Here is a 20,466-nt window from a genome sequence, read left to right as displayed (position 1 = left end):
AGTACCATCCAAGCTTACGATTGCCACATTAAAGTGATAATGAGCGATGTAATATTAGCCTGGTATCATGTGTAACAGCATGCATGAAAGACCGAGAGAAACCGTAGAATATCCAGGTGAACAACAAAAAAGGCAACATCAGTTCCCGCCAGGCTTCCTGCAGACGGCGAGATACATTGGCGTGAAGAGCTGGTAGAGTAGTCAGCGCATGGCAATGAATATTTGTTGGTGCCGCCATACCTTAGCCCTGCCGCTATCGACTAATGAGTCTCCGGCAATTTTGAGCGTCTCACCAACCTCCCAGGTGCCCTTGGGGACGACACCAAGCTGCTCGATGAACCATAGCCCGTAATGTGTCACGAGCTTGCCGCTCCAGCTACAGCGCCAGACAGTGAGCAGGTCCCACGCGGTCTGCGCCTTGCGGATGTCACCCTCGAGTGGGTAGTACCATGGGACCTCATCTGGGCGGTCTGCAAGGTCCTCCTCGTGCTCCACAACAAAGCCGACGTTGCGCATCGCCTGACGCGCCTGCTTGAGCGGGCGCATTTCGGGAATGCCGTTGCCGATTTCGATGCGGTTGGCGAGCTCCTTGTGCGCGGGGATAGACGGATCCCACGCGTCGGTCATGACCCACTCGTACACACCGAACTACACGGCCAAAACATGAGCGCACAGGCCACGTTTGAGAAATCTCATGACATACCACTCCTCCCGGCTTGAGCACCTTCATGATCTCGCCGTACACACCCTCGAATGTAGGCGCGTGGACGGTCGCCTCGATAGCGTACACTGCATGCATGTCAGCTGCCTGCTGCCTGTCACGTGGGCGTGACACTCACCAGCGTCGAATGAGTTCTCGCCGAACTGCTCAGACAGCTTCATGAAGTCGCCCTTCACGAACGAAACCTGGTTCTCCAGGCCCGCTTGCTTGGTGTATTTGCGCGCGCGACCGATTTGGAAGTCGTTGTTGTTCAGGCCAACAATCGTCACGTCGGCGAACCGCGCGATCTCGCGCGCAGGCCCGCCGACACCGCAGCCAACGTCAAGTACCCGCATTCCGGGGCGAAGGCCCATCTGCGCCGCAAGGTAGTGCTCATGACGAGCAAGGCCTGCCTGGAAGGCCTCGCCCTTGTAGAAGCGGCAGAAGTGGAACGACCGTGCCCAACCAAACTCGTAGAGCCCGGTCGCACCATCGTAATAGCCTTTAGTTGCACTCGCATTAGTACTAGGGTGACAGCAAGCATGCGAATCGAGCCCACCGTTGACAACATCCGTGTAGCTGTCAACACGGTTGTCGGTATCTGCCTTGCCATCCTTGCTGATGTCCTTCTGCCAGAACTTGGTGTAGTTTTGGATGCGTTCGTCGACACGACCGTCAGCGAGTGCGGGCATTTTGGGAGGGCGTAGAGGGGTATAGTCGGGCGAATGAAGGAGCGTCAGCAGGTGAGGTCGCACAGTGGGAGCCCTGGCTACGGATTTTATATTTTGAATTCCCGGTGTAACCGAGAAAGCGCGCCATGTCGCGCCAGCCAATCACATTCGTCTCTGTCACGGCATATCTTCAAAGGGCAACATCTATGCCGCTCTAACCAATATCTATATTCAGTACCCCTGTGGATGCGTCGTGGCGTGGTGGCATATCAATCAACCTGTTCTCGACCGGCCTTACGGGGCTGAACACATAAATTGTGGTGGGAACAGCTCCAGAGCCCCTGTCACGAAGACTGAGTACGTACTGGGAAGGAAAAGACAAGGTCATGAAGAGTCGTAATCAACTAGGAGATTTGTCGACAGGATGTGTGGGGGAAAACGTGACCAAGTAACAATGGTGGAAAGCAAGGAATGAGATGAGATTTGAAGCTAATGTAGAGATCACGAGAAAAGCCCTCCTGCCGAGTCAAGTGAGGTAATGGACGAATAGATGTCTTCTTTCGGAAGACCGGTATGGATGCGATATTGGTGCGAAAACGTGGACGGAGTAGCAGAATGAGTGAGTAGGAGATAAAGCGGCGAGCCCAAAGCAGGCGAGACCATGTGTAAAATGCAGGTCGATTATTTGCTCACGCGAGCCTGGGCAAGATACGCCTTCTCTTTGAACACGCTTGGGTAACTGTTGAGAACATGCGCCAACGGACGCAGCTCTTCTCCGTCGAGAAGCGCAATCGTGACCTTGGGCTATGAGAGCAATGCATGAGAGGTTTCGGCCCGATAAAAGATCATATCAACGTACCGCTGACTTGATACCATAAGTCTTCACCATACGGAAGCTGGATAGAACGGTCAGCAACGGCGCCGGAACACAAGGCAAGAGAACACGCACATCTTGTCGCCCAATGCCTGCTTCTGCTGCTGGACCGGCTTGTCCTGCAGACTATCCATGAATTCGTCCGTCGCCTTCACGACTAGAGGATCCGCTTTGGGCAGAGGCAGCCCCGTCGCCGACGACGAGCTCGCCAGCTTGACGATCTCTGCCGCGGGCAGGCGCGCGAGCGACGCGATCGTGTGCGTGGTCGCCGTAGTCGTCATCGAGTGACTTGGCGTCGCGGGCGCGGGTGACGCATTGGTGGACGGGCCGCGGGAGGACAGATCTGGCGTCTGCGGCGACATGTCGAGCGGCGTCGATATCTTGCGTGCCTGAGGCGTCACTGGCGGCTCCGGGATCTTCGCCGGCTCCTCCTCGTCGCAGTCGTCCACCTCCAGCACCATCTTCGCATCAGCGATCTTCGCTCGCAGAACTTCCACATTGAATAAGCACAGCGCGCGTTCGCGCTTCGGCAGGCTCATGAGAAGGTCCGTGAGCTCTGCAGTTTGTGTCGACTCCAGTCTCGAAACAGCGGCTGCCATGCGGTCTCGTTCGGACGCGGGCGCGACAGACCCAGAGGGCGACTCGGTGCGTGGCGGCGTAGACAATGTTGCAGGCATCGAAAGAGGGGTCGACGGGTGGTCAGGGGCCGAAGCCGTTGCATTGGGTGCGAGATCTTGGCCCTGCGAGTCCTGTGAGGCCGAAGGGGAAGGTGACTTGGCTGGTGACGACCGTTTTGAACGATTAAGGTTGTTCTTCACCACTTCTACCTGTTCCATGAGCCTTGTGGGATCTTGGATACCTTGTACAACGTCGCTCAGTGCGAGGGCAACAATCGAGTCAACGACTGCATCGAGCTGCTCTGGCTCCACCGCGTTCATTTGCCTGATTCGTCTGTTCAGCTCGCCTGACAGGACTTCTTTGCGGACGACTGGCGAGAGCGCCGACAGATCGTCATACCGCATAGGTAGGTTTAAAGTTCCTGACAGCGCAGCCTACGGAAAAGAATCAGTAAATTGATAGAAAGACCAGTATCATGCCGTACGTGGAAGTAGCTGCCAGAACTTCTTCTGGCTCGGTCAGGGCGATCGGTATGACCCATGATAGGCGATCCCAGAGCAGAAGGACGTTGACTAGGGCTGGGCCAACCAGCATAGCTTTCGCCGGCTTCACTCGCAGTAGGACTCGTCGCGCCACTACTGCTCCTGGGATGCCCATTATGCCCTGCGAAGCGTTGTGCGAGCTTTTCTTGCCGCAATTGCTTCGGCTCGTGCAAACGGACCACCAACTGCTTATTGCCAAGCGCCATTCCATTCATAGCATGCATTGCTGCGGCAGCTAGAAGGCATGTCAGGAGACTGAGAACGCATACACGGGTAGACAGTGGTCTCGTACATTGATCGGGAGTCTGGTACGACACGAAGCCGAAGCCACGGCTCTCGCCATTCTCGTTACGCATCACGCGTGCACTGCAATGACATGAGCTTTATGGCCATAGCAAGCCACCTGCTCACACACCTGACAATTTGTCCGAACTAACATCGCACGGACATCAATGCTACAATGTGTTATGAACAGCATCGACAGACTGACCTGGCGGAAATGGGTGAAGAGACCATTAGAATCGATCGTCGTATCGAGATTCTGAACAGCTATTAGCATGTACCAGAAGCATCAGGGGTGAGATGCGCACTTTGATGAACAAATTGCATGGATCGATCAGCCCGCTATGGCTAGTTGAACCAGGCCCAGACAAGGGCGCTAGCTGTACCTGCTGCCCCGGCCCATGCACGAAGGCAGGCGATCGCGGATGAGGGTACGGGGAGGTTCGCGGTGGCGAATACTTTAGAGATGAAGAGTGAGCATGGACGACCGAGTCCGACCTGAACGTCGTACCTGTGTAGGGTACGGGAAGACCGAACCAGACGGGACGAACGCCGGAGCGGCCACATTGAACTCGGGCATGGCTGCACCCACGCCCGCACGACGAGGCTGGTACACCTGGACCGCGATGTTTTGCCCCTCAATTTCCGCGCAGTGCATAGCCTCCTCGGCATCCCGCGCGTCTTCCTCCCGCCAAAACTCCACCACGCCCGTGTCCTTCCCGAACGGCGCCTGCGCGCGCACCGAGGCAAGCGCACCATACGGACGGAACACGTCGTACAGCTGCGAGTCGGTGTAGCCGGACGGAAGATGCTTCACGAGGCGTGGTGAGGCAGACGGTGGTGGTAGCGGCGTCGGCGGAGTGGTCGACGGGTACGGCGACAACACGAGGAGCACTGGCGGCTGCAAACCGGGTATCGGACGCGACTGCAGCGTCGCAAGGGCCTTCTCCGCTGCTCTGATAGTCAGCACGGGGTTCACAAGACCATGTTAGGCGGCACCGCAGCGCCGGCGCACCTTTCTCCATGAACTTGAACTCAATCGTCCCCGAGAGTAGTTTGGCGGATGGGTCGCGCGGGATCTGAGGCCTAAATGGCGCGCATGTCTGGAACGCTGCAGCCAGATCCTCGTCCCGTATGTGAGGCGGAAGGCCAGTGATGTATAGCAGAGGCTCGTGCAAGTACGGATGAGGCTGGCGAACCACAGAGTCGGGTGGTGATGATGCGTCTGTCGCCATGGTTGGTCTACAAGCTCAGATACGAACGTCAAGCTGGGTATCTTCACCGCCGTCCGCGACGTCGACGGGGACGAGAGCAAAGACGCGACGGGACTCGAGGGAGAAAAAGGACAGCTTATGTAAGCAGCGTATGTGAGAAGTCGCGGCATCAACGTCGATTGAACGCCGGAAACCTCGCCAAAACAGACATGTTAATTCACAGTTTAATTTCCTTGGTGAATTTCGAGGAGATATCAGCTCGAACACCGTGCTCGACTTCGGGCCTCGGTAGCTAACTAAGGATATGCGGTATAGCCCGAGAATTAATGGGAAGGAGCCGACTGGCATCAGGGAGATCCCTGTACATGTGGGTTCTGCGCACTTGTCAGATGTAAGGCGCAATCAGCGGAGCTCATTGATGTTGCCCCAAACAAGCTCCGCGTGAACAACCTTCTTTTAACTTGCTAACCCTGGCAAACCTACTAGTACGTCTTGGCTGTATATCCAGGCGCAAGATTCAGCACGAGCTAGGATCTGCTCGAAATCCCCCGAGTAATTTCCACGATGAACGGTCTTGATGCTTCATGAAAAATATACAAGTACAACGCCACAAGAGGTATCGCCCAATACTCGTACACCAGGATGCCACCCAGTCATTGTTTTTCAAGGGACATACCGGAAATCAGGCGCCTATGAGCAGTCAGTTCGCAACCGGAGCCGAGGAATATATATCATTGACGGCCTTACATTGTCCGCCAATTCCGACGTATCGACGGTTGCGTCCGGGTCTGGCCGGCCGTACAGTCTGTCTCTCCGGACATTCTCTAGGCGATAGGATATCTGCGGTCGGGTATGAGACTGCGCGCTACTAAAGTTCATGTCATGGAGACGCACCGAGAGAACGAGCGCAACGAACGCTGACAGGAACAATAGCGCACAGGTCACTGGGCAGTGCGACACGCCTTCAGATAGTGTGACATATAGCAACCCTGATATGCCTCACCTGAGAAGCCCTTGCTGTATGGACAAACAAAAGACAGACTTCAGAACGGGACCAGGAAGATCAACGGTTGCCTCGTACACGTATTGTGGTCCCTCCGTTGACGGGAAGATCTTGGAGCCCAGGATACTCCCACATTGACCGATCGCCATGTACATCGGGATACCGGTCGCCTTCTTGGTCTCGGAGCCCAGATTATGCGCGACTGCACAGCCGGCAGTTCAGTAGGCGACCAACATGGCACAACCAACATCGCTCACACCATGCGATCACGACGCCGATAGTCGTGTACGTCCCGCTCGTAATGCAGAACACAGCAAAATAGCGTGCGTGCACATTATCTTGCACGGCAAGGAGCAGCCTGTTGCCAGATGTCAGTTCTAGCATCTTTCCGCGCCAGTTCGAAAGCGTCACGCACACGTAGCCGATGCCACCAACGATGCCAGCAGCGGCGACGAACGTGCCGCGACTTTGCAGCCTGTCCGATACATACGAGCTCAGACAGAGGTACACAGCAGCGACGGCGTAAGGCGGGACTGTCAGCAGTTGTGCCAGGGCATCCGCTGAAAGAACAAATATAAGTATATAACGAAACAAGTGATAGCGACGTACTGTAACCGAACGTGGCAATGATAGTCGGCAAGAAGGCCGAGATGGACGCAAGAGCACAATTCGATCCGAAATACAGCACACCAGCGGCATAGATCTGCAGGCGGCGGTAAGCGGCAGGACGGCATGCAGCGCAATTGGAGACATACCCGCCAATCTTTGAAGGCTGCCAGGATATGCTCTGCACGGTGTTGACATGAGATAATGCAATATTATGCTGGTTTACCTGCGTGCTTACTGCTGTTCACTACCCGTCCTGTGTCGCCAGAGAGACCTCTATTCATCCTCTCGACAGCCAGCTGGCGCTCCTCCTCGTTCAGGTATGTCGTCTCCTCCGGTCTGTTGGGCAGAAGAAACATGGCCACTATACCAAGCACTATTGTCGGTGAACCCTCGACAATGAATAGTAGCCGCCAATTCTCAACCGAGGCGTGCACATGTTGTATCCCGAACGCGATAAGCCCCCCAAAGGCCCCTGCCACGGCAGCAAAGCCGAACCAGTACGCCATGCGCATACCTATCTCATCCTTGGTGTAGTACAGCGCTGAAAGAAATGTTAGTATAGGAGGATTTCTGAGAGCAGAACCGCGGAAGTACGTACACATATAGAGGGGGATCCCAGGCCCAAATCCAGCTTCGAAGAAACCAAGGCCAAGCCGCGCACAGACGAGACCCGCAAAGTTGAATGCAGCAGCCTGTCATTCGGCCCTTCAGACGACGCAAGGCGTCTAGTCATCAGCACGTACCGACAATGTTGCACAAATCCCCCACCCAACCGCAAAACAGCCTATCCATATACGCGGGGGAAAGAGCTTGGAGATGATAGTTGCGGGTATCTGGCACAGAATCTGCGCGATGCCAACGGCAGTATTCAGCAAAAACGGCCTTATATGAGTCGGTGCACACGTACATATGAGATAAAGAACACAGAGTTGACCCAGCCGTAGAGCTCGCCAGTCGGGTCGCCGTTTAAAGCATCCTGGGGCAGACCTTGAAGCCGAGCATTCCCCAGGTTCGATCTGTCGAGATCTAGTAGAATGCGATCAGTCCCTGCGCGACCCAAGTTTACAAGGAGCGTACATGCAAAGAGGTAGAGGATGCAGGCGATAGGCATTATGCGCACGTCCAGTTTCCTGACTAGCCTCTTCTCGAGAGGCGAGGGCACTGAGGCGCCCTTGATTGACGGGGGGTTCTCAGCCTCCTCAATCTGGGCCGGCTTCTCCGTCGCAATTGCCTTCTCGTCCACATCCATCGCGGCAGGTTCAGTGTGCGAGGAGATGGGGAGGAGAGAGTAGCGGTACATCACCCGGCAGCGAGCATCAACCGTGACACCTCCCAATATGATGAGTGCCTGTCGTTCGCGTCCAGCAGCCACCTGAGCATCCCCACCGTGACCAAAATACCCCAGCGCCTCTCTATATTCTCCCGCCTATGGGGTGGCTCCGCATACCAATATTTAATTAATGTCGGAGGAATCATTCGCTACGATTCGCCTCAGCTTGGATGGGTGACGGCGGAGCGTAAGCGTGGTCGACAGCAAGCAAGGACGCATTGCCTCCATAATGCGAGCATGCCTGTCCAGTCCAGCAATAGACTCCAGCGTGCCAAGGTCCGGCAGGCGCGTCACAGTGGTTGGTGTGATCGTCGAAGCTGCCGTACATGCCAGTCACTTGACCACGGTGGTAAGTACTAAGCGTCCTCGGCGCCCTCCGGGACCGCATGCCAGCCTGCAGGAACCCGAGCCATGAAGACGTAGTAGTAGTAGGAATATGTTCAGTTTTGGAGTGCTGAGAGCCATACGAAAACCCAGAGGGAGAACTCGGAGGCGACAGTGATTGTGTGCAATCGATCGATCACAATGCGGGGTAAGTGATCCATCTCAGTGTGGGGTCCACATTAATTCCTGGCTGCTGGCCCCCAACAGCAGAACCAGTATTCGAGCCCGCCATATTAAGTACTCGTACACGGACATGACTATTATGCTGTGGGAGAATCGCCTATTTATTAATCCCGTCACAGGTCGACCCCACGACTCATGAATTGCGGTCAATTTATATAAGTTATATTTGGATATAGTACTTGATGAAATGACGGCATTCAAGCGACACCATTGTAGCGCAAGGATAAGAAGCATGTCTGCACTATCTTCATGAATACAATGATGTGAGCGAGAGATAGAGCATTAAAACGTACGTAAGGTTGCTTCGTGCGGAGAGCGCTTGATCCTGGCAGACCTCTGCTTCCCATTCGTGATCCCAGCATTCTCGAGTATCGTCCTTTCTGAGTTCACGACCAAGAGGATATCACCCTGAGAAAGCAAAATTGAGTGTACTCGCGAATGTAACTGGACAGACGTCGGGAGAAACGCGAATTCTGGGTATGAGGAAGAGAAAGTAGACATTGTTTCTACCGCTCGCACTGTCTTGCACTTCCCTCGTAACGCGATAGCGATAGTGTGGACCACTCATAACATCATCGAGTAGAATCGCCTGTGAGAGTAAGCTGGTGTGTAGTGAGTGCCCTCTCACGATACAAATACTGATGACGCCGTCAAAGCAACTGTGTTTGATCTCGACAGCCACCCAATGGCACTACAAAGTAAGGCGTGGCATCGACGCTCTGCCGGATGGTTACATGCTCGTCAACGCCCTGAGAAACCGCAGACAGGCCACAAGATTGGCGGAAGCCTGTGCTCCGAATGCCACAAGCTTAACATGCATTTACCCGCTCACATAATGTCCACCGCGGGGAACGCTCCAGTCGTGTTGACTAATGCGACCGTACGGCCTACGCCGTAGCGGTATGTCAGCCTCGACGTGTGCAGGACGATAACTGAGCCACTTACTTGCTCAAGGTTGCAACAGTCTGCGGGCCTCAGATGTCCGTGACTATGGTTGCTCCAGCTCTCCATGGCAGGCCTCGGCGGAGGTGGGTAGATGATATGGACAAAGATACTTGTGAAGCCGTGTAGGACCTCTCCTGGCCAGACGCGACAAGGCGGCGCCGGAGGGACGGCGAGCTCCTTGAGAACATTCGACTGCGACGGCTCGACCCCTTGAACTGTTAATGAAGCTATCAGATCCATGCACGGCAACGATCCACTCCAGCATCGCATTCGCCAACCCATACGCCACAGGTCCACCGCAAGTACTCTACACCTTTGTTGGATAAGAGCATAGACAAGGGACCTTTGCGTGAGGCCAGGCGTTCATAATCCCATGATAAACGGATGGCAAGGGACTCCATCGAATGGCTGAGCGATCACAATGGCGCCTCATGGGCCACAGCAGAATAGAGACGCAGATACACACAGCACATATTGAAAAGCGAAGACATGCTCTGCAGACTGGAGAGCACATCGACACGCCTTTCAATATACGCCATCCAAAGCCACAGTAGCATGATCCATCAAAACCACAGCTCAGCCCAAGAATATCTGTGGGGCTTGATGGCGAAAAAGGCGGGCACGAATGCGCAAGCTTGCGACTGGACCCAATCCCATTCGTCTCGTCAGTGAGGAGGGAGGACAGTGGTGGCCGGCCGCACCCATAGCCAAAGACTGTGGCCGAGCACAGATTCGCAGGGACATGAACCGATGGCGTGTAAATGGAGACGAGGAAAAGGGTTGGGCAAGAGTGTATGTGAGCAGAGCAAAGCGGGATGCAGTCAGCGAGACTCCAGATATCGGAGCTCAGGCACTTAGAGTTCGCACTCCGCTCGGCGTGTGCCGGGTGCTGTGGCTGAGACAATTACCGCCCCACAGGAGAGCAGAGTAGACATTCCCTTCAAGCTCCGGATCTCCATGTCTGATCCGTTCAAACATATCGACTGGAATGGGGCCATGACGACTTCCCATCGCGTTTGCATGATCATGCACATGTCCAGTGGATGCAAGCGTCCATAAGTTACACAACAAGAGGCTCCCGTCATGCACAACTTCGACACGGGACGCCCGCAGTAAGTACACCCGCTCTACGTCACGGATCTTGGTCGCAACATGATTGTGGTTGTACGACGCATGCACAGCCGCCGGACCTACGGACCTGTCATCGCCAAAGCTTGGACCACAAGAGTGGACTCTGTCCTACACTCCGAATCGGCTCGGTGTGCCGGCCAACATGCGAGCAGACCTGTGTACGGCGTGTCACACAGCTTTCATCTCACGACGTGCCAGCGGACCTCTATACAATGTCAAACGCCTTTCAAGTTACCGGACTTGGTGCCGTCAGGGTCGGGTGTGCAAGCCGTTGTGAACCCCGGACATCAATATTACGAACTGTGTGCCGTCGGATCGTGAAGCCGCGCAGCACGAGTGTTCATTGCGCTGTCAGCTACGAGGTCGGTCGACGGCCATGAACCGACAGCCGTCAGGACGTCTCTCAGTCGGCGGAAGTCGCGACGAAACGTCCGTAAATAGCTCGGCCTGAGCCTTGTGATATCTCAGGCGACACCATCTGACCCCCGACATGTTGAGTGCAAGGAGCGGTGTGTTATTTGTTGTTGAGACTGAATGTCAGGAAAACAATTGTCTTCTTGAACCTTGGAGCACATGCGCAGTTAGCCTTCCGCTGGTGGAATGGTATTCACGCTTGCACGCGAATGTCCCACTGACGTTCGTGGGCGAACGCCCATGTAAAACTTTAGCTTGACAGGGGGATACGTCATTCTAATTCTGGTCGTTTTGATGGGACGAATGCGGTCTTCTCGGGCGCACGCTTGCGTCTAAGGCATCCTTTGGGCATTCTGTGAGAACGCCGGCCTCGCTTCTCACCGCGCAGTGGGGGAACCGCTGCCATCATCATAACCTAGGGTCCAGGTCAACTATGTGCACACTTCCGCCATATCGTTCATGATAGCGGGTGAACCGAAGATCCCCACGACCTCCTGAACTGCATACATTCCGCAGAGCGCGCAAGGTGACGGCAGACGGGCAGCATCTTCGGCGTCGGATGCAGGGTGAATCGCCGCCAGGGGTAGACAGGCCGGGAATGTGAGGCAGATCAACCTGGGGAAATAAGGCTGGTCGATCAACGAGGCGCAGGGGACAAGGCACACACTAGACAAGTGCCCCCCCACCCGAGGAAACCTCGGCCTCAAACTGTCTAGGACCCGGTGTGGAACAGGGCGGGAGCAGCTTGGCTGGTGATGCCCTAGTGGCAAGTGGAGCGATCATGACAGGCTTGAGAACCGTCATATAGCTAGTAGTGACACCTTCCGGCCAAGAAGATGGGGCGCAATTTCAGCTCACAGACTCTAGAGCGGCTGGATGAAGATGATGTCTCGCATGGCAGTGAGAGAGCCAGTGCCTTCCGAGCGCTGCGGAGTCTAAAGAGGACCGCGCCAACTCCGCGTCCATACGGTAGACCCTTGAACGCCGTCGCCTTTCTGGTGCAGAGATTGTAGGGCTTCCTTCCAAAGCCACTGGCTACCTGGCCAGGTTCTCATGTCCGACGTTTGAATTTGATGTCCATGTGCATGGCGGGGTCATCCACATGAGTCTTTACATGGAGACGGGACGAATGACGGCTCTCGTCTGCGGCAGAACGTATGATCCAGCATGACAGGAAGTGGCATGTGCATACCGGCGCGCCACAGCAACAGCAAGGCCGGAGAGTCAGGTGCCCGCGCCCAGGGTCCGACGTCGTCGACATCGTGGTCCGGCCATATGCTACGGTAATATTGATGCTCGACGTTGAGTATCCTCAATTGACCGTAGCTCTCCTTCTATCATGCGCTAAAGTCTGCCGGGTGCCCGGGAAGGCGCAGTATGTAGGGAAATACCGACAGCACAAGAAGCAAGAAGCAACGTGGTAAGCGCCCGTCGAAGGCTTCCTGACAGAATTGGCAACAGTTTAAGATTGCCTACTACTGCACCCCGTCTCGGGCAGCTGGTCACCAGGTGCCGCTATATCTGCATATTTCGGTAGCCACTCTACCACCGCTTGTTCGTTTGCCTCAACCCGAGATACGAAAGATCAATGCCGCCTTTTCAACCAATCCCGGCTACTGCTTCAAGTTGCTTCGTCGGGGATGACGGGCTCTTGGGCTGTACTCGACTGTGGCGGTGACCGGTGGCAACCAGCCTCGAGACTGCGGTCGCCTGATTCTTCATTTCTACGGCGGCCCGCCTTCCACGGTGCACTGCGTTTCCGGGCTCCGCTCATTCGGCAGCGAACAACACGACGTGCCTGGACATGGCAGGCACCTTGCTCGATCAACTAGATCCGGCGGGGAAATGTGGGGACGAGTGCGGGGTTTGTTTGGGGAAATGCTTCTTTCTATGGGTCACATGTGTACTCCCACTTGTGTCGCAACACAACGCGATGCCCGTTCGCCCCTGACGCGGCTTTGATGCGTACATATATAACTTCCATGCGCGCGCAGTGCAACTTCGTCCGCCCCGACGCTTTCCTGCTTCCCCGCTCTGAACTTGAACAACTGCGCCCCTCTCCTCCACCATGGCCGGCGGACTCGTTGCAGCAGGCGGTAGCGCCCCCGGTATCGAGCATCTCATGAACCCGAAGAGGAAGTGGTACAATAACTGGCGGTGAGCTCGTTGCCGCTTCATCGTGCTGAAGCTCCTCTGACGACGGGCTTTGGGGCTGAAGGCTAATATCCCTGCACGCCTGGATCGTCCTCATGTAAGTGCACCCCTCATCCGGTCTATTTTGAGCGTACCACTCATGCAACTATCATTAGGCTCATCACGTCGTCTATGAATGGCTTCGACGGCAGTCTCATGAACAGCTTCCAGTCCCTGGACCAATGGGAAAATTATTTCCACAAACCCGAAGGCGGCAAGCTGGGTCTCCTAAATGCTATTCAGGTGCGGTCTGCTCGCTGGCGATACCCAAGGACGCGCTGACGCCGGTGTGTGCGCCCATAGAACATCGGCTCCCTCGCAGCCTATCCGTTCGCACCGTACCTCTCCGACGGGCTCGGCCGGAGAGGAGCCATCTGGATTGGTGCCGTCATCATGCTCGTCGGCGTGGGCGTGCAGGCGGGTGCCTACAGCTTGGGCATGTTCATCGGCGCAAGGTAGGCTATCGTTCATCGATGCTCCTCCGTGATTCCGTGCTCACCCTTTCGGCTTTTAGATTCTGCATTGGATTTGGTCTGACGTTCGCAGGTGAGCACACTCGCAGCCACATGCTGCCCCCGCGATTTTATCTGACATGCTGTATGTCATAGCAAATGCATCGCCTATGCTGGTAACGGAGATCGCCTACCCACGATACCGTCCACAGCTCACGTCCCTCTACAACTCCCTTTGGTATTCCGGCAACATAGTGTAGGCCGCCCCGCATTCTCGCCCCCCTACATCGTTCTGACACCTCACAGAGCATCATGGACGACGTACGGCACTCAGCACATCGCCACCACCTGGTCGTGGCGTATCCCCTCCATTATGCAGGGCATCCCCTCCGCATTCCAGTTCGCCCTTATTCTCTTTGCGCCCGAGAGCCCCCGTTGGCTCGTCTCGAAGGGCCGCGAGGCACAGGCACTCAAGACGCTCGCGTACTACCACGCAGATGGCGATGAGCAGGACCCGCTTGTGCAGTACGAGTTTGAGGAGATTAAGGCGTCCATCAAGCTTGACCGCGAATGTACGTCGGGCGCTGTGAGCTGCCGACGGAGACTGACACAACTTCTACCTCGCAGCGAAGCGCAACGTCGGCTGGAAATCACTGGTCTCGACGAAGGGCAACCGCCGCCGCATGCTCATCATTGTCGCCATCGCGTGGTTCTCGCAGTGGTCTGGCAACGGGCTCGTCTCGTACTACCTCAACAAGGTCTTCGACACCATCGGCATCACAAGCTCGACCATCCAGCTGCTCATCACCGGGTACGTGCGTTTCCCCGAGATCTCAGCGCGCCACGGGTATCGCTGACGCCGCGTTGAACGTCTGGCCCGCACTAGTATCCTCGCCATCTGGAACCTGTTCTGGGCGGTCTTGGCCTCGTTCCTGGTTGAGCGCCTCGGCCGGCGGTTCCTCTTCCTGACCTCGGCCGCGGGCATGCTTCTATTTTTCACGCTGCAGACGATTTGCTCGGCGCGGTATGCCATCACGCAGAGCCAGGGCGCGGCACACGCTGTCATTGCGTTCATTTTCCTCTTCTACGCTGCATACGAGTGAGTGTGGCACATGCGTGCGCGACTGTATCAGAACCGCTAACGCACTACCCTCATCGACAGCCTGGCGTTCACGCCGCTCATCGTGTCGTACACGGTCGAGATCCTGCCGTTCTCGCTGCGCGCCAAGGGCTTCAACGTGTTCAACTTCACGATCTCCGTCGCGCTCATCTTCAACCAGTACGTGAACCCGATCGCGCTGGAGAACATCGGCTGGAAGTACTACGTGAGTCCCCGCACCGCTCCCGCCTGAGGTGCCTGCGAGCATATATTCATCTGTGTGCCTGTGTGCGTAGATCGTGTATATCTGCTGGATCGCGTTCGAGCTCGGGTTCTTGTACTTCATGATCGTCGAGACGCGGAACCTGACGCTGGAGGAGATCTCGGCCATGTTCGACGGCACGGACCTCAAGGAGAAGATCCAGCATGCTGTCCCGGCGGCGGCGGAGGTCCGCACGGACGACCTCGTCGACGAAAAGGCGTCAGCGTAAGCTGCGTCCCGAGTAGGTAGATAGACGATGTGTACGATACGTGCTGCGTCTAGGGGGTGGGAGCGGTTACATTTTTTCTTCGGCTTGCCAATCGGTGCTCGGTTGTTTGTTCGTTTGGTTTTGACGATGCCACGGGTATGATATTCGGTTGCGGCCTTGTTTTTTGGACAGGCGCCCTCCGAAGGGGCTGTATTACTATTTCTGCATATACCACGACTCACGACTATGATACAATTTACTTATAGGTTCACGACTTACACGTTACAACTCATATATTCCTGTACGCTACGAGAATGACAATTTCGACTTGCCCGTCTTGATCACGCGCGGCCTTCCGGTACATACCTGACTTCTAAGTCAGAAAAGAGCAGATAGATGAGGTTGTTATATGCTGTTCATGCTCAGACTCTGTCACGGTGAGCATTAGGGTGCGGTGAATCTTCTGGGCTTGATTTACCTCAGTTCCACATCCAGAGTGCAAATGCGGGTAAGTATGAACGATCGGAGTTACAGTAAAGCGAGCTTGGCCGAAGCTTGCATTGAGAACCTGGACTGGGATACTTGCCAGTAATTGACGGTGAACTGTTGTAGTCAGAAGAAACAGCGGATACGGTTTTGGTTGTTATTTCAAGTCCAGTTTTATATCCGCCTGAGGAGCAGATGTGTTGTTGTCATCATACGCTTGTTTATGCTATTGGATGAAACAGCTCCGCGCCGGTGGGGAAGCGATCAAGGGTTTGCTTTTGCCGCCAAGTTGCCGCTGCAAGCCAATGCGGGCAGGCAGCTGCGGTCGATCAGAAGGATCTCCGATCGTAACTTGTGGTCCTCCCGCCACCATCCAAGGGAGAAGAGACCTTCATCTAAGGTCTATGCACATTCTAGATCCTGTCCGTTATTCAGAACCCAGTGGGCACATACATACACCCTTGCATACATCCTCGAATTGTGGAAGCGAACTCGGGCGACCGGCAGGAGCTCATCTTTCTGTCCGCTTCTCTTACATCAAAGTATGTCCACCGTCCATCTTCCAGCCGTACAGAACTCAGCATAAGCTTCTGTTATGAACTCGCGTGACCGAAGTACCTCGCTACGACGGCATTGAATCTCGTAAATTTGCAAATTGCATGAGGGGCAGCGCTTGAGGGCATGCCAACGTTGACAAGTATGTTCTCATGAGGTTCGCCAGTGCAGCTGGGACAGGCAAAAGGGCTACCGACTACCACACGTGCAATTTGTCACATCCCGACCCGATGTCTTACACCAGTCCGATGGCGATAGCCCTCCACAAACTCACGGCATTCGCGACATTCGCCCCGTGTGACCTTTTCTGATAAGTAGCCTCTGCTTCCGTCCGACCCGACGCAAGCATCCATATGGTAACGCCATCTTATCTCACTATCAACTCGCTACAATAGGCCACACGGAAGCAGCTCCATGGCCCAGACAATGCATCTCGAAATACATCATGCTAGTATGGGCAGACGGCCCCGAGATTGGGAGCACCGTTTGACGATAAGTGCGCCGTGCTTCGCTATCGCGCCTCCTCTAGGGGACCCTCATCTCCCGGCCTCATCATGTCCACGGTCGCTCAGCTGCCTATGTATGACGACGAGAAGCACTCCTCTGAAGGCTCTATCGAGAAAGAGAAGGCCGCGGAGGAGGTAGATATCGTCGATGTCCAGAACTTGAAGGAGGTAGAGGAGCTTGAAGAGCGGCTTGCCAATGATGAAGCTGACGAGGATGAGTATCGCGTTGAAGCGGCATACGAGGTCGCCACGAAGGTACAGTCTCCGTAAAAGTAGACCTTGCGTATATTTCAATGTACTGATTCCACCACGACGCTTAGGTTTTGTCCACACGCGACGATCCAGATCTGCCCGCAGTAACATTCCGCACCGTCTTCCTCGGCCTGGGGTTCTCGGCTTTCGGAGCGTGAGTGGATCCGCAGTTGGACCGCTATTGATACTGAGTTACATGGTAGGGTTCTGGCGCAGATATACTACTTCAAGCCGCAAACACTCTCCGTGTCGGTGCTGCTGTTGCTGGTTCTGTCGTACTGGTTTGGCAATGCCATGCACATGTGTTTACCCTCTCAGGGTGTATTCAAATGGCTGAACCCTTGCCCCTTCAACAGTAAGCATGTCTCACAAAACATTTTGACCACGACGCAATAGACTGAGCGTTATTCCCCTGATAGTCAAGGAGCATGTCGCCATTGTCATCATGACTTCGACGGCATCTACCTCGGCGACGGCCATTCAAGTCATATCCGTGCAGGAGTGTGCGTTGTCTTTTACGCATTTCGTCGGCTGAGACTAATTGCCTTGATGCGACACGATACGTTTCAGTATTTTACAACAATAACATGGTATGCTTTGTGATAATGGCAATGCGAGAGTTCTGACGCATTTTACGCATAGAATCCTGGCATTGCGATCTTCACCTTGATTGGATCGCAGTTGATTGGCTATGGGTATGCTGGTCTCCTGCAAGACGTGCTCGTGAAGCCGACCAAATGTTTCTGGCCGAGCAACAGTGAGCTCTTTCCGTCACAGTACCACTGTACACGCAAAGATGATTGCTCGTCGCAGTTTACACAGCCAATCTATTCCAGGCGTTGCATTTCGACAGCCAGATGACGTCCAAGCGCGTGCGCCTGTTTTGGACGATCTTCGCGATCATGTTTTGTTGGGAGATTGTGCCCGAATGTGAGGCCTGTCGTTGTCTCCGTCCTCTGGCTTTCCTTACATACCATATCCAGGGATCTTCCCTGTGCTCACTGGCGTTTCGATCTTCTGTCTTGCGGATAACCACAGCGTGGTGATCCGCAATATCTTCGGTGGAGCGGACAACAACGAGGGCATGGGCCTGCTCGCGTTGTGCTTTGACTGGAATTATATCGGGAGTAGTAGCATGTGGCAGCCTCTCTGGTTCCAGGTCAACTCATATATCGGCATTTGCTTTACGTACATCCTCATGAGCGCTGTGTACTACGGACACCTGTGGAAGGCGCAGCAGTTCCCGTTCATGAGCCAGGCGATCTTTGTGAGTACCTTTTATCGGACAAGGTGGTTGGCCTCGGTGCGCTAACTGGGTTGTGTGCAGGCCGAGGATGGCACCGAGTATAACCAGACCGCGCTTTTGACGGATGGAAAGTTCGATCCCGTCAAGTTTGCGAAGCTTGGGGTATGTACCATGAGACGATTCGCGATGACATGACGTGACGAGCGCTCCCAGCCCGCGTACTTTTCTGCCACGAACGCTCTAGGATTGATCACGTCGAATCTGTCGCTCGGTGCCCTTGTCACGCACATCGCCATTTGGCACTACCATGACCTCAAGCCATTTGTTCAGTCACTCAACCCATGGAACAAACATGTTCACATAGTTCACGATGTGGTAGGCTGCATGATTTCCCTCCTGAATTTGATGGTGATAGATTGCGGGATAGCACTGGGAGCGCATGAAGGTCTACAAGCAGATTCCACGTTGGTGGTATATTGCCGTCTTGCTCGTCGCGTACGCTGTGGCCCAAGCCAGTGAGTCCTATCTGTGCTGAATCGTCTGCTTGTTAAATGATTCATGATCACGTCAATAGCCAACTACACCGGTAACTCGGGGCTTCCTTGGTGGGCGCTGACGGTGCTACTTTTCATCGGTTTCGTGCTCTGCGCCCTCTATGCTACTCTTATGGCTACAATCGGATTTTCGAACAACCCGGCAGGTTTCTTCGAGATGATCACAGGTTGGGTGCTCCGATGCATGCTGTTCAGTGCTTCGTCGCTGACTTGGCGGGAATATGAAGCCTATATGGTTCCAGGTAACCCTGTCGCCAATATGTACGGCGCACTGTACGGAGGCCAGCCCATCACGCAGGGGATCAACTTCTTGTCGGATCTGAAATTAGGACAATATACCAAAGTGGCGCCTCGTGTGACATTTTGTATGCAGTTGGGCGGTCAGTATATCATATATCACGAATGTGCTCAGTGCTCACAGCTTCGCTCTAGGAACAATCGTTGGGGCACTTCTCAATTGTGAATTCCAGATTCTTATTGCTGTAGGCTCTGGGTTGACTGAGCTTCTATAGACGTTATGATGCTGTCAATCATCGACGCCCAGAGACCTGGTATGTGTATCTCTTCGTAGAGTTAACCCACGATTGGTCAAGCTTTATCCTAGCCTTGCTATCGATCTCCGGAACCCGGTACGTTCACCGCAAGTGCGCCAACACATCCCACTGACTGGATATCATTCCTACAGCCTCTGGTCGGGGCAGAATGCACAAGGATACAACTGTGAGAATACACCCTTTCATACGATGGTTATCTTCTGACAGCACGGCCCTCAGCTAATGCTATTGCCTGGGGGGCACTTGCGCCGCACATGTTCAGTCCTCATGCCACCTACCACATGGTACCCCTGTCGCTCGTGATAGGGGTATTCCTTCCCTTCCCCTTTTACATTGCTGTGAGTTGCGACTGAACCAACGACTTGCATTTCGCTAATATGGACTCTACCGTCCTAGTATCGCATTTGGCCTAAGGCAGGCTTTGAGAACTTCAATACATCTATCATCATGCTCGTGAGTGTGTACATTCTTGTCATTACTGACTGCGCTCAATGAAACATTCCCATGGAGTATTCGTGCTGGCTGGCTGTCGGGATTAATACGCAAGTAAAGTATGTCTGTGCAGCTGTCATATACTGCTAGCACCATTGACCATTTCGTTGCAGTACTACCATGGCTATTGGCATCTTCGTGCAATGGTGGGTACGTACTCGGTACCCACGGTGGTTCACGAAGTATAAGTATGTTTCTGATATGATCATACTTCAAACCCACGAAGGTCTGACCATTTTTCACAGCTACATCGTTGCGGCGGCAATGGATGGTGGCACTCAAGTCATCATGTTCATTCTGAACTTTGTACGTAGCCTTACCGTCTCGTGCAATTATGGTCGAATGAACCCAAACGTACACACAGGCTTTATTCGGTGCTGCAGGGAACGCGCACACATTCCCGCAGTGGTGGGGCAACGGTACGCCCTCTCCAGATCATGCTCCGCTGCCTAATTCTCATTTCCTCCTAGACTTGAGCCTTTCCGCAGACCGTTGCATAGCGCCACCACAGTAGGGGTTAGAATTTATAGGTCAACTATGTATCACTAGTGTAGAGGGGACGTGTAGGAATTGGAGATGATGTCAAGAGGATAGAACGAGCTTGTCCACAAAGTCCAGTGTCTTGTCGTGTGGGTCAACACAAGTACATTCAAGTATACAAAATACAGAAACATTGCCTTTGGCGTTAAACCGCGTATCCATAAGCC

At 54.5% G+C, this 20,466-nt stretch overlaps 5 protein-coding genes across 5 annotated transcripts; 2 read left to right on the top strand and 3 right to left on the bottom strand.

Moving 5' to 3' along the window:
- Positions 1 to 138: 138 nt before the first annotated feature.
- POSPLADRAFT_1057927 (hypothetical protein) lies at positions 139 to 1,392 on the bottom strand (the record flags this gene model as incomplete). The annotated part of the gene is made up of 5 exons (XM_024480976.1): positions 139 to 189; positions 241 to 648; positions 704 to 789; positions 840 to 1,202; positions 1,260 to 1,392. The coding sequence occupies 5 exons, from the start codon at positions 1,390 to 1,392 to the stop codon at positions 139 to 141; spliced, it is 1,041 nt and encodes a 346-aa protein (XP_024337777.1).
- Positions 1,393 to 1,580: 188 nt separating this feature from the next.
- On the bottom strand, positions 1,581 to 4,922 carry POSPLADRAFT_1182140 (hypothetical protein; the record flags this gene model as incomplete). The annotated part of the gene is made up of 10 exons (XM_024488895.1): positions 1,581 to 2,175; positions 2,231 to 2,267; positions 2,321 to 3,297; positions 3,348 to 3,640; positions 3,698 to 3,771; positions 3,821 to 3,837; positions 3,896 to 3,946; positions 3,996 to 4,145; positions 4,199 to 4,638; positions 4,703 to 4,922. The coding sequence occupies 10 exons, from the start codon at positions 4,920 to 4,922 to the stop codon at positions 2,053 to 2,055; spliced, it is 2,382 nt and encodes a 793-aa protein (XP_024337776.1). The 3' UTR covers positions 1,581 to 2,052.
- Positions 4,923 to 5,460: 538 nt separating this feature from the next.
- On the bottom strand, positions 5,461 to 8,254 carry POSPLADRAFT_1182139 (hypothetical protein). The gene is made up of 14 exons (XM_024488894.1): positions 7,591 to 8,254; positions 7,421 to 7,539; positions 7,257 to 7,358; positions 7,112 to 7,205; positions 6,749 to 7,054; positions 6,660 to 6,691; positions 6,514 to 6,607; positions 6,320 to 6,464; positions 6,162 to 6,262; positions 5,983 to 6,106; positions 5,905 to 5,918; positions 5,796 to 5,845; positions 5,649 to 5,741; positions 5,461 to 5,591 (listed from the first exon to the last, which is right to left on the bottom strand). Exons 1-14 carry the CDS (start codon positions 7,811 to 7,813, stop codon positions 5,565 to 5,567), a joined length of 1,524 nt encoding a protein of 507 aa, XP_024337775.1. The 5' UTR covers positions 7,814 to 8,254; the 3' UTR covers positions 5,461 to 5,564.
- A 4,762-nt stretch (positions 8,255 to 13,016) lies between these two features.
- Positions 13,017 to 15,454, top strand: POSPLADRAFT_1170682 (hypothetical protein). The gene is made up of 11 exons (XM_024488103.1): positions 13,017 to 13,057; positions 13,119 to 13,151; positions 13,210 to 13,336; positions 13,397 to 13,548; positions 13,608 to 13,639; positions 13,702 to 13,801; positions 13,852 to 14,117; positions 14,173 to 14,356; positions 14,432 to 14,644; positions 14,708 to 14,870; positions 14,941 to 15,454. Exons 1-11 carry the CDS (start codon positions 13,023 to 13,025, stop codon positions 15,133 to 15,135), a joined length of 1,500 nt encoding a protein of 499 aa, XP_024337774.1. The 5' UTR covers positions 13,017 to 13,022; the 3' UTR covers positions 15,136 to 15,454.
- A 1,255-nt stretch (positions 15,455 to 16,709) lies between these two features.
- POSPLADRAFT_1145819 (hypothetical protein) lies at positions 16,710 to 20,273 on the top strand (the record flags this gene model as incomplete). Its single annotated transcript, XM_024485849.1, has 24 exons — positions 16,710 to 16,916; positions 16,982 to 17,067; positions 17,117 to 17,268; positions 17,333 to 17,416; positions 17,484 to 17,503; positions 17,556 to 17,670; positions 17,727 to 17,843; positions 17,897 to 18,180; positions 18,241 to 18,321; positions 18,373 to 18,534; positions 18,587 to 18,674; positions 18,734 to 18,880; positions 18,941 to 19,093; positions 19,146 to 19,172; positions 19,226 to 19,264; positions 19,318 to 19,342; positions 19,399 to 19,433; positions 19,487 to 19,605; positions 19,664 to 19,720; positions 19,778 to 19,818; positions 19,873 to 19,947; positions 20,005 to 20,065; positions 20,124 to 20,178; positions 20,230 to 20,273. The coding sequence occupies 24 exons, from the start codon at positions 16,710 to 16,712 to the stop codon at positions 20,271 to 20,273; spliced, it is 2,274 nt and encodes a 757-aa protein (XP_024337773.1).
- Positions 20,274 to 20,466: the final 193 nt, after the last annotated feature.

The sequence above is a fragment of the Postia placenta genome, assembly GCF_002117355.1.
Source record: "Postia placenta MAD-698-R-SB12 unplaced genomic scaffold POSPLAscaffold_9, whole genome shotgun sequence".
NCBI lineage: Eukaryota > Fungi > Basidiomycota > Agaricomycetes > Polyporales > Adustoporiaceae > Rhodonia > Rhodonia placenta.
Note: the sequence above shows the minus strand (reverse complement) of the source record. Positions and strands in the feature narration are given on the sequence as shown.